The sequence below is a fragment of the Talpa occidentalis genome, unplaced genomic scaffold, assembly GCF_014898055.3.
Source record: "Talpa occidentalis isolate TD23 unplaced genomic scaffold, MPIMG_talOcc4v2.1 talOcc4.2, whole genome shotgun sequence".
In the NCBI taxonomy this organism is placed as follows: Eukaryota; Metazoa; Chordata; class Mammalia; order Eulipotyphla; family Talpidae; genus Talpa; species Talpa occidentalis.
In genome coordinates, this window is record NW_023602073.1 from 132,892,737 (window position 1) to 132,905,378 (window position 12,642).

A 12,642-nucleotide genomic window follows, 5' to 3' on the forward strand; every position below is an offset into this window, starting at 1 on the left:
CCAGCCACACCACCTCCCAAGGTAAATTCACAAATTGTCTTTTGTGTGCTTTGTAAGACTCCTCAACCAATCGACACCAAGTAAATACACACACGTGTTTTCAGGTAGGAATTCTGGTTTATCTCAAAATGTAATCCAGAAACACCAGATACCCTCCTTTCTACTTCAACTGAGGTGTTTCTAGTTACAAAGTGAAAGAGAACCTTTGAGAATAGAGGCCAAGGAACTCTACCAACATATTTATTTGTACTTTCTTTTATAAAGTTTACTGAAAATCAAGATCCCATTTATGGAAATCTCAATTGCTTGTGGGTTTTATTTACAAACGAGTTTTCCTTACATATTTTCCTTGGAGAAAGAACAAAAACCTGACAATTTACTTGTACCACTGAAATGATTTTAACCAGTGAATACATTAGCCTTTATTTTTGTCTCATGCCCTTTCAACCATACAGAGTAATTTTATTAAATTGTATCTTGAAAACAATCTAAAATATGACAAGTGTACAATGAGTCATAAGCAGCAGATATAAAGCTTGACCAGTCTCAGCAGAATATCATTACTTTATTGATTTAAGAGATGGGCCCCAAAACCTGTTAGCAGAGGGAAGGCAGAAAGAGAAGAATGGAAACTTATCTATTCTCTCCTAGTAACATGTACCCTCTTCTCCCTCCAGTCAATTGCCACCTAATTCCATTTATTACCACCCCTAACACAACCTTTTATAAAAAAAACAAAAAACAGTGGGCATGAAAATGGCAGGCCAGAGTCACTCTTCACCCTTAGGGGGCGCCTTAGGGGGCACCTGCTCCAGGACCTGTGCATAGGGTCACAGCAGGTCGCTCACAGTTTAAGCCACTTTCACCTTCAGTCTGGGAAAGGTTCACAGCAACTTCCTCCAGGTGTTGCTTTATCTCCAGTCTACTAAGCAGGAGGAATGCTTAAGACACAAGAACCTACCACACACATCTAGCAAAGGGGCCATTAGCAGAGGGCGCACCAGATGGGAACCCCTGATTAGCTGGGGCATGGGCTCGGACAACTGCTTGGCGAGGCAAGAGCTCACCATGTAGCAAAGATTTTAAACAGCCAAAATGTGATGCAGTGACGGGTTCTGGAAACGCTAAATACATACTGCGGCTTCAGTGTCTGGGATGACTAATCAGACATCAAGTGTCATCATAAAGGAAGGGAACACTCTGTGATGCTGAAACCCACGGTAAAGAGAAGCAGTGCAGAAAGGGCTGAGAGGACAGACCACAGGGGCACCCCTGCAGCCAGCTCCTGGTTCCTGCCACCTCACACCTCTTCATAGGAACATCATGGCCATTAATTATATATACATTTTCCAATCATAAGCAGTGGTCATCTTATTGTCTTTACGAAAATGTAGCTATAGCCACATTTCATAAAGCTAGAAAAAATATAACCATAACTTGAAAATACATTGCTACACTAACAAGTAGTTCAACGCTGTGACTTTGCTTAACAAGGGTAACCTAACCCTTGTGAATCTGTGGGTGCCCTCACTGTCTTTGTGAGCATGTCCACCGGCACTTGTCTCTTCACCTCAACAGGCCCCTATGACCAAGTTCTAGTCCCTAAAGCTCCAGATTCACTCTGTATGCCATAACCATTACAATTTCCCATCAACACTGCCATGTGTTCACAAAACAAATATTTTCTTAGGAGCTGCAAAGTGCAAAGCGCTGGATAAGACATGGGCTGGATTTCAAAGACCTTTGAATCCAGGAAAAGTATGAAACACACACCCAAAGAGTCTCAAAGCAGAGCATTTGCTCTTAAACCAGAACTTTCTGAGTCCAAGACCCTAAAATGCCTAGGTGTTTTCAATATCATACCGAAGAATGACACTTGATTGCCCATCTTGTCTAAGTTTCTTTGCCCATTTTTCAGTTCCCCTCTAATGATCTCCGCCCTTCCTTGCTTATCAAACTGTTATTTTTATTGGATACTTATGGTATTCAGACAATATTTATTAAATGAGCTCATTCATGTGATGTGTTATTAATGTGTCTGGCCATGGCAAATACTCATTAAACATTATCTGATGCTAACACTTATGGGTGGGTGGGCTGATTGAGACATGACTTTCAATTTAGTATTTAATCATTTCAGGATGACATGAAAATGGAGGTAAAAGTTACTTAAAGGATTATATAAAAGAAATGATACCTTATACTTGGGTTGCCTAGGTTACAAAACTGCTCAAAGCACTTGTTTTTATACTAAAAATTCTACAGAATAGTATATTCAACCCTAAGATAAAGGTATCTCTTGGCTCAGTTGATGATTGACAGTGAAGAAATTGCCAACAGTGTCACTTAATACAAATAGACCCAATTTGCAGACTGATATAGCATCTGTAAAACATACACTTGCTTAATAAGTAAATATATAGTAAATAAGCTGTATTCATACCATATGATGAATAAGTGTTATCCCAATTTATAGAAATGAGAACTAGAGTTTAAATATATTCTGTGACCTGCTCCAAGATCCATGAATACTAATAGAAGCAAAACATCCAGACTGCCTCACCTAGCAGCGCTCTCTCAATATCTTTCAGTAAAATTTGTTAAACACCTACTATGTGCCAGGCTTTAGAAAACATCAGTTATTGAAGCATACAAAAAAAAAAAAATCTCTCCTATCTCAAAGGTTAAATTCTAGTTTAAAGTAGTATCAAAAATAAATATATTAACATGTAATAGATGGTGCTGTGAATAAAAAAACAGAGAGATGGGGACAGAGGTCAGCACAAGGGAAGACGTTACTGAGATGACGCTTGAGCAAAAATATTAAAGAAGCAAGAGCAGGCAGGAACCATGTGCATTGCTAGGGTGGAGCTGCCGGGCTCTAGAGACAGCAAGGAGCCTGGTGTGACTCAGGGGAGAGTGGGGAGAAAGCTTGGTAATGAGGTTGGGAAGGCAAGTGGGTGAGCGAGGCAGACCACCCAGTGCCTTCCAGAACATTGCAAAGACTTCAGTCTTTAAACTTGAGCAGGAAAGCCACTGGAGAGTTTTTAGCAGTGTTCTACGGCAGAACTTATGTTTGATGTTGTACAGCATCACCGAGGCTGCTGTGTTAAGATTAGCCTGACTTTGGGGTGATGGGGGAGTGGAGGAGGAGGACAAGGGTGAAAGCAGGGACACTAGTTTAAAAAAAAAAATTGTAATAGCACCTGCTGCCTCTCCTTATCAAGATGTTATCGTTCACATCACACCTCATCCGTGTTCACTAGGTCAATATTACTAATGGTCAAAACAGTCATGATGAGACGCCTGCCAGGTATTTGATTCAGGCAGCAGCTGAGCAGAGCGCAGGAAACAGAAGACCACCACCAAATTCTGTTCGCACAGTGTCATCTCTTTTGCTGCAGGTCAGAGTTGGCAGCCCATTAAGATAACATTCATCAGTATAATCAACAAAGTAAGCACACGGTGCTACCTATAACCCAGCATGCTTTAGATGAATTCAAACAGTGTGTGTGGCACGCTGACCTGGGCAAACAGCACATTCAGTGTCCCAGATGAGTTATGCTCACCCTGTCAGCCACCATTTATTGAGCACTTCGCCTTGGGGAAAAAAGATAAGACTTGGTCTCTGTCCTAGAGGAGTTCACAGTCCAGCTCCAGACACACACAGATAAGCAAATAAGTATAATCCAGTGTGTGATAAATGCAAGCATGGAGTTCTGTAGAGGAAAGAGAAATGACATAGAGAAGGGAGTAATCAGCTCTGTCCTTAAGGGACCAGGGAAGACTTCACAGGGTTTTATAGAGTCTGGAAGGTCAAGTCGCAGTCATAGGCAGGGGCAGAACTGGAGCACCCTGCACAGGCTGCGAATAGCAAAGCTCTGGAGATATAAAGAGCTGTGAGGCCCATTTGTTCTTTCTGGTTTGGGGAGGGTTTCACCATCTTAAGTGATATGGACTTCATTTGTAAGCAATGGGGAGCCACAGTAGAGTGACCCAACTATATTTGCATGTTAGGAAAATCCCCCTGATGACAGGGTAGACTCAAAAACGGCTCACAGGGGGAAGAAGAGTGAAGATAACCAGAAAGAGTAGAAGTCCATTCAGAGGGAGGGAAGCACCGAGGAGGGCCTGAACTAGTAAGGGTGAAGTGGAAGCCGACACAGAAGACCTCTAGGAGATCAAAATGCCATGGTTAGGACTAACTGAAGCATTTGAAAGGAAATACGGTAATTTAAAATATTTTAATTTGATAGAAAAGATCACAATTAAACATAAAATCCTTGAAACTGGACAGGAACATAACACACTCTGTAACAACTGTAAAAGACATAAAAATTAATGTGTAGGATCTTTTTAAAATGTATTTTATATTTACTTTTAATTATATTTTTAAATTATATTTAAAAAGAACTTTATTTTTTATTTTTTATTTTTTTATTATTTAAATTTTATTATTATATTCCCCTTACAATTACAACCCCCTTATTTTGACCCCAATCCCTCCCCTCCCCACCCCCCACCCCCCATAGAGTGTCTCTGGTTCATAGTTGTTTGTTGATTTTGATATTTTCTTTCTTATAGTTATTCTTTTTCCTGGCCCCTTATTTAAGTTTTCTAGATTCCTGCTATGAGTGAGACCATAAAAAGAACTTTAAAAAGAACACTTTCATAACCTTGTAAAGATATTTCAATGGAAAAGAACAGTTATTCACTTCCAAATGGAATCCTGACATTAGTTTTTCTAATCATTCTAAGACATTTTGAGTACTGTAATAAGTACCCAATTCACAAAATAAGTTCAAAATATTTTTAATATAAGTAAATGAAGGGAGAACATTCTATAAAACATTTCAGTTGAACTTGATCAACTGAATACAAAATAAGATCATTTGTACAATGAAACAAGGCAGGAAGACAACAGAGACACCCAACTTCAAAACTATATTAAAGGTCAAGAAAGGGCAATATCAATGAACCAGATAAAATATTAAGTGGCAGGCCTCTCTGGTGGTGCAAGGGGTTAAAGTTGTAACATTATGAAGCTATCAGCAGCCACCACAGCACGAGTTCAATCCCCAGCCAGGAAGCTGACCCACATGGCACAGCAGACCTCTCCTGTCTCACCCACTGCTACCCTCAGAAGTGTATTTCAGTCAATCTGCCTGTTCTGTTCCCCACTCTGTGTCTGGTGAATCCTCTGACCCCCCCACACACACCTCTGACCTGCACCTCAGTTCTTTTATGCATAAATAAATAAATCTCTAAAAAATATCCACTGAACTGAGAATCTTCTTATCTCTTTTAGGGTTAGGGTTAGATCCTCGGAATAAATATTACTTATTTATCTAGTTTTCCCTCTCTAAGTTGGGGTGCTACTTTGCCAAAATTTTTATGGTATTCTTTATACCATGAAGAAACTATTCTTTTTTTTAAAAAAAAGATTTTATTTATTTATACAAGAACTGGGGTACAGGTCTGATGCACGGGAGGGTGAGAGGATTCACCAGAGACAGAGCGGGGAACATAACAGGCACACTGATGAAATACACCGCTGAGGGGAGTAGTGGGGCGAGACAGGAGAGGTCTACCATGCCATGTGGGACCCTCGCCGGCCAGCCGGGATCGAACTGGCACTGCAGAGGCTGCGGACAGCTTCACAGCGCTGTGCTCAACCACCTGCATCACCAGGGGAGGCCCACAATACCATTCTTAAATCCTGTAATTTTAAAGATTTTAGGATCAAAATCAAAATGCAGCTGTTTATAGGATCTTGACCTTGCTGTTTTTGGTCTTCCATACCATTCGCCTCCATCATAATATCTGAAGTCATCACTAATGTATGCACAAGGATCCTGTTTTCTGTAACTATTTTATTAGGGAGGATATAGGTGCAAAATTATGTAAAATACAATCAACTCCCGCAGTTAGCAACTGATTATCTAGTATACAGATTACTCATTACTTTTGCTACCTAAAGTAAGGCCACTTCTGGCCATTTTGTAATTCCTGGGAAGAGAAAACTGAAATTCAAATGATTCAACTTGGTAATGTTATTTGTACATGTAACCAGAAGTCCAGAAGAAGAGAATGATAGCATTGTTTAAATCTAGCATTGTTTAAAATTGCATGTCAATTACCCTTTATCTACAGACCTGCCAATACCAGTATCATCAATCACGCCTCTGCCCAGCTCAACAGAGAGCTGGGGCAACAACAAAAACATGCTCTGCTCAGTGAGAAGGTGCCCCATTATTATTCTCTCTTTTGGCTTTATTTGACAAGAGAAGGATAAGTGAGCAGAAGAGGGGGAAGCACAGAATACATATCACTAGCCGTTTGTTTTCCTTGAGAACCTTCCACAGGGGGCATGAAAACAAAGCAGGAGCTCATAAAAAAAGTTTAAATCACAGTCAAAAGATGTGTAAAACATAAAAATGCTCCAGATTAAGCATTTTTATCTAGAACTTCTGACCTAAGTCATTCATTTCACACTTTATCAAAATTGTCCTCTGGCTCTCTTCTCTGCTTCTCTATTTACATATGAACTCCCTAACTTCAAGGAGCGAGTGCTGTATTTTTTTACATGCCACACACTGTACTCAGAAAGAATCCCTTCCATAAATGTTATCACAAATCCATGTGAAAATCTACATATTAGATGCCTGTGCCATAAAAAAAAGTGGAAGTCAGCTGTAGCTGAGACTGGCTACAAGTAACTACAACTACAACTAACTTCCACTTTTTTTAATGGCACAGGCATCTAATAAAACAGCTCATGATTCAATGAATTTAACACTCAAGAGGACACTGATTCATATCCTTGATTTCTATGGCTAATTATGTGAAAATATCACTTGCTATTGTAGTGGGTCATATCACACGAAGAATACAAAAACTGATGACTGCTGTTACCAATTCATTTTTACCTTCCTAAATAAATGGCAATACCAGAGCTTTGAAATGTGCCATGTGCTAGAACAAAAGAAAGCATTTGTGATTGCTTTGGACTTACAAATGTGTACTTCTAGTTCCTTTTTAAACTTGGGAAAAACAGTCTACTTTGACAGATGACTATTAATAACATCTAAGCTTATAAAAGTTTCATCAAAGAAGTCTCAAGCACTGTAATTTTATTTTCAGGTTCATGAGTTTAAGAGGTAACATTAAATTGTAAAGTTATATATTTCTGCAGACAGATATCCCTAAGGGTAACCACTTGAGAACTTCAGTTTGATGAGACTGATAAGCAATACAGCATGGAGATTCACTATTAAAAAACCTTTTTTTTTTTTTTAAGATTTATTTATTTATCCGTACAAGACCTGGGGTAGAGGCCAAAGGTGTGGGGGATGAGAGGATTCACCAGTGACAGAGTGGGGAACAGAACAGGCAGACTGACTGAAATACACTGCTGAGGGGAGCAGCGGGTGAGGCAGGAGAGGTCTGCTGCACCATGTGGGTAGCTCCCTGGCTGGCCAGGATTGAACTCGTGCTGCAGAGGCTGTGGATAGCTTCATAGGTTGCATCTTAACCCCTTGCACCACCAGGGAAGCCCTTAAAAAACCTTCTAAAATAAACCTGTGTGTCTTACACAATGCCCTATCTGCCCTGATAGAAGGGCTAATTGAATAATGCAATGTGACCTGCAGATGGTAGGCAGGGAGACTTGCAGCAGTCCTTGGAAGGAAGGGAGAGGGCCAGGAGGCTGCAGTACCAGACACCCGGCCAACCGCAGATCCCCTTGTGGATGGATGAACCACTGGAGTGAGGTGACTTGTTAAGTGACACTGCCCCACCTCTAGTTGTCACTGTTTGATGGTAGTATATGTGGGGATGGGAGGAGAGAGCACAGGTTTTGAGATATGGGTAAATTTTAAAAAAATTTAATGGAAGGAAGGGGTTTGGTGAGTAGGCTAAAAACAGTGTTCAAATGCATGTGTTCTGGACAAAAGAAAATAAAGATGCTACATACACAATCCCCATCAAACCAATATGTCCTTAATGCATATTTATTTGTAACCAAATCCTAATATGGCCATTTGGGCATTCTTAGCACTGACTGATAATCTTTGCTAGAGTTTCAGCTTGTTTGATGCTTCTAGGAAAAACTCCAATCCTGCATTATTTTTCTTAAAGATTTTTCCTCTTTTGATCTGCAGGCATAAAAAAGTGTCACTTTCTGCATTTCTCTAAAGAATTATATGAATAAGGCTCCACTGTTATAACATGCTCCTGAGACAATATGTCAAAATTGGGAGCCAATTTTCTTTTGTAAGTTAAATGTGAAAACAAAATATAATACCAAGAATTTTGATCAAGAGGCAGCTTTTTAAGGATTCCCCCCAACTCCACATGTCAAAAATGGTAATATTGTCCATGCCCAAGTATTTCTAAGAGCCATACGAATCCACATACTGTACTATGCCTCCACTAATCATCACAAGGCTACTGTTACATCTCCTGTTACATTAAGGGATGAAGGGTCCAATCTTTTATACTGTTACATAAACAAGTCCTCCCTTCCCTTTACAAGCTGCCCCTGCTCTTTACAATGACTTCTTTCTTTTGCACAAGTCAAGTGTACAGTATTTGCTTCAATTCCCAACTAAAACTAATACATGCAAATTCACAGCATCTCTCCCTTTAGAGTTAATTTAGATGAAACATGCATGATAGAAATCCTACAGCCACATTCTCACAGGTATGCAGTCTTTAACAGAAACTTGAGAGCAGTTGATTTAAAACAAAACAAGTCATAAAAGCCACTTTGGCAAAGCCTAAAAGAGTAGATTCCATAGCCCCATGCAATCACGGCACTACTATGTCCACCCTTCAAACATGTTGGCTTCCAACACTGCAACTCACCCATTTACCAAAGCCACAGTGTATTCCTGATTTAGAAAAGTAAAGTTCATGAAATCACTACATAACTCCAGCCAGAAGCACAAATGTCTTTTCTCTGCCTGGCAATGATACAACATCTGAACGGAAAATCTGTATTTTAAGCTCAGCACCAGGAGACCGCTGGTGACTGACATCGTCCTGCCATAAGGATATCTTCAGAGTATTAACTAGCCCCTCCTGTGCCATAGTTGAACAGACAAGAACAAATAGCTTAACACACATTACTCAGGGGCTGCATTTAATTCTCAGCGCATGGAATAATTACTGTACCTGTAAGCACATATTTAACTTAGTTTATTCTCTCACATTTCAAAGAGTTTTGTTGTTCAAATGAAGAGAAAGAACAGGTCTCTGAAAGATTCTAGCAAGGTTTCTTCTGGCAAAGGAAGAATGTGATAAACAGGGAAAACAATCACAAGGAATGTCTGCTTCCCTTTGTCAGACTTAAATAGTGCCCCCTACTGGGCTTTGTCACAGCTCAGAACGGAAAACCATTTTTGAGATTAAGGACTCAGTCTCTAGAGTAAACATCTGAAGAGGAAGAATGCAGAATTTCTAAATGCAAAGAAGGGTGTGTTAAGAAATATTGAAATATTTCTTTCCCAGCATGACTGATATTTTGCCTCACTCTGAGGAGGGCAAAACATGTTAATCCCAAGAACAGAGACCAACAGTGGTCTGAAAAGGAACTTGACAGAAATCCAAAACCTCCTTCTGGCCAAGATCTCCAGACCAAGCCCTTCGTGTGTTCATTTTCCCTAATGTCACTCCAACACCTGTTTGATTCAAGCGTTCATGTAATTCATCAATCTTCTTAGGAGAAGGATGAAAGGAGACGATCCGAGACTCCCAGAGTTTTCCCAGCGCATGTTTCGGAAAAGTGCTCCCTGCCCTCACCTGAAATTGTAAGACCGAAGACTCCCCTATGGGGTGGGCAAGCACTGAACTGTTCACAGGGCTCATGAGCATGTGGGGCTGAGGGCCGACAAATAGTAGCTTTTTCTCCTTCTTAGAAGGACACAATCAAGCAGGATCTAACTGGAAGAGCACTGCTATGTCCGACACGGAAACAAATGAGTTCCAACACAAAAACAAACACACACCCCAAATGGGATCAAACATCACAAAGAGAAATCAGTGCTGGAAACCAAGAATGCTATGTAGCCAACTTCTAGAAATGTGTAAATTGTTTATAAAAGTCACCTTTTCTGGGCTGGCTTCTGTACGTCCAATTTTCATCGTCCTCTTGCACCTGCTGCCCACAGACCGAGAGCTCCCCGTCACTGCGAAACAGCCTCTTTGTCTGCCTGGACAAGGAGGAGAAATTTATCCAACTCACAGCACGTGAGAGAGAACCTGGATTTGACTTGAGTCTGAAGGAACCTGAAGAACCTTCCTTTTTCATCTTCTTTCACATCAAAACCGACTAGAGACAAAGAACAGCCCCCAGAACACAAAGCCCAGTTTTTAAAAACTGTCCCAGTCCTTTCATGGAGCCTGTTCCTTCCCAATTAATCAGTGTTGCGAGTCCAGCAAGGCATCCTGAAAGCAGATCACTCCTCTGTTATCCAGTGCCCCCCCCAAAAAGGAGGAAAAGGAGGGGTTAAAAAAATTATTTTTATCCTAGTCACATTGTGATACTTGGCTTCTGCATCAGGGATATCCACAGCCTTCCCCCACCAAAAAAAAAAAATAATAAAAATAATTAATAGAAGTATAATTTAAAAAATGAAGCTGTGGGATCCTTTCAGGAACACTTGTTAGGACTTTGCCAAGACCAGAACCAAGGCACTCCGACTCTTTGGTGTGCACCAAGCACCCCACACCGAACTCCTGCTCCTCTGCTGGGCATTTTTCCCACAAGTGCAGAAAACTAGTTGTGGGGAGCAGATAGAAGGAACTCCTCAGGCTGGAGAAAGGGGTTCGGCCTCAGCCTAAGAGCCCAGTTGCATGTTCACCCACACAGGTGGCTGCAGAGGGTGAGTTCGCTCCTGGTCCCCATACAACGCAGCATCAGAAAGCTCCCATGGTCCCTCTCCCGCTCCGCACACCACCCAGAGCCACAGGACTCCACAAACAATAAGACAGGCTGCTTGGCTATTGCTTGGATTACAGAGTAAGAGCTCCAGTGAAAGATGATAGGCTTTTCAGACACGGAAGGCATCTCATTGGAGAGGCAGAAAACTCCGCCTCCCACAGTAACACTTCAGTGGCGGCTCAAACTTCCCAGCTCCAGGAAAGCTAAGAAATGCAGGTCTGAGCAGCATAGAGGTTCACGGGGAAGTAAAAAGAACTGATTGCGCATGATCAGATCACATTTCTGAGAGTGGATTTTGAGAAGGAGTTTGCAAAAGTTGTATAATTATAACCACATCCAGCAATGCCAGGTAGATTTAGGACTGTCATGTAAGGAATGCATTTCCAAAATATAAACCCGAGCCAGCCAGAACTTCACTCTGTTTTCAGTAAAGGTAATGCCGCTTTACTTGCACCTACTGTTGCCTCTCCTATCTTCCACCAGCACCCACAGAATGGGGCTGAAGACCTTTCTGCCTCCCTACCATAAGAGCCCCTGGGTGTCATTCCTGTTTCTCATTTGAACGATCATATGCACCACCAACCATCATCTGAGAATTAGGCTAGTGGCAATTAGTTCTTCCTATGAAACCTTAATCACGGCCTGTGAATATCTGGAGTCACATGTTGGAAGGGCTTTGGATGCAGCATTTCACCCACGGCTACCCTAATTCCATAGTCCTGGCATGTTTAACAGTCCCACAACATGTCATCAGACAGTCTTGAGTCAGTATCCCCTGCCCAAAGAGTAATTCAACAAGAAGCAGAGAACGGGGTGCATCTCGCTTTCCAGTACTCAGCATTGTGCAAATAGGTTAAAACTAACAAATTGCAACAGAAAATAAACTCAGATTAAAAAAATACAAAAGCAGAATTTTGCATCATACATTTACTGTAACTCATTGAAATTTTAAGAAAAAGTCTCTGCCAGCTTCCCAGAACTGGAACAGCTGTAAAAGAAACAAAGAACAGGGCCTCCCTGGTGGTACAGTGTGTTGAGCATGGCGCTGTGAAGCTGTCCGCAGCCTCTGCAGCACCGGTTCGATCCCGGCCAGCCAGGGAGATACCCACATGGTGCTGCAGACCTCTCCTGCCTCTCCCACTGCACCCCTCAGCAGTGTCTTTGGTCCATCTGCCTGTTTGGCTCCCCTCTCTGTCTCTAGTGAATCCTTTCACCCTCCCGCACATCTGGCCTGTACCCCAGTTCTTATATAAATAAAAATAAATCTTTAAAAAAAAAAAGAAACAAACAGCCAAGTGCTTCTTGGATGGACCCTCATTATGGAAACCTCAACAGAAAAGGTGCTCAGGGACTGAGGGTAAACCTTTAAGTCCAGGCAGCTGTAAGACAGTCCGGTAAGACAGATGGGGCAGTTTTACAAAAAGTTGAAGGGGTCCTCCAGAGATCATAATAGTGTAAGCCCATCAATTCACAAATGGGGAGATTCAGGCCAGAGAAGGTAAGTGATACAGCTCATGTCACCAAGAGGCGTCAGTTAACGGGACTGGGCTGGAAGCTTCACCACTCACCAGGAATGCCAGCTTTATCACTAAGCACTAGTGAAACTAGGCCTGCTTCAGCTACTGAATTGGAGTGATGCCTCTACTTCAGTCACTATTGTATGAACAAAGTTGATATATGATGGATGGCACCAGTGG

The 12,642-nt window shown here is 41.5% G+C and overlaps 1 protein-coding gene across 1 annotated transcript in view; it reads right to left on the reverse strand.

The window, feature by feature from the left end:
* NHSL1 (NHS like 1) overlaps window positions 1-11,172 on the reverse strand; it is a 134,119-nt gene extending 122,947 nt beyond the window's left edge. The window contains 1 exon segment of the mRNA XM_054697868.1: window positions 10,111-11,172. Coding sequence (XP_054553843.1) covers window positions 10,111-10,312 — 202 coding nt within the window. The 5' untranslated portion in view covers window positions 10,313-11,172.
* Window positions 11,173-12,642: the final 1,470 nt, after the last annotated feature.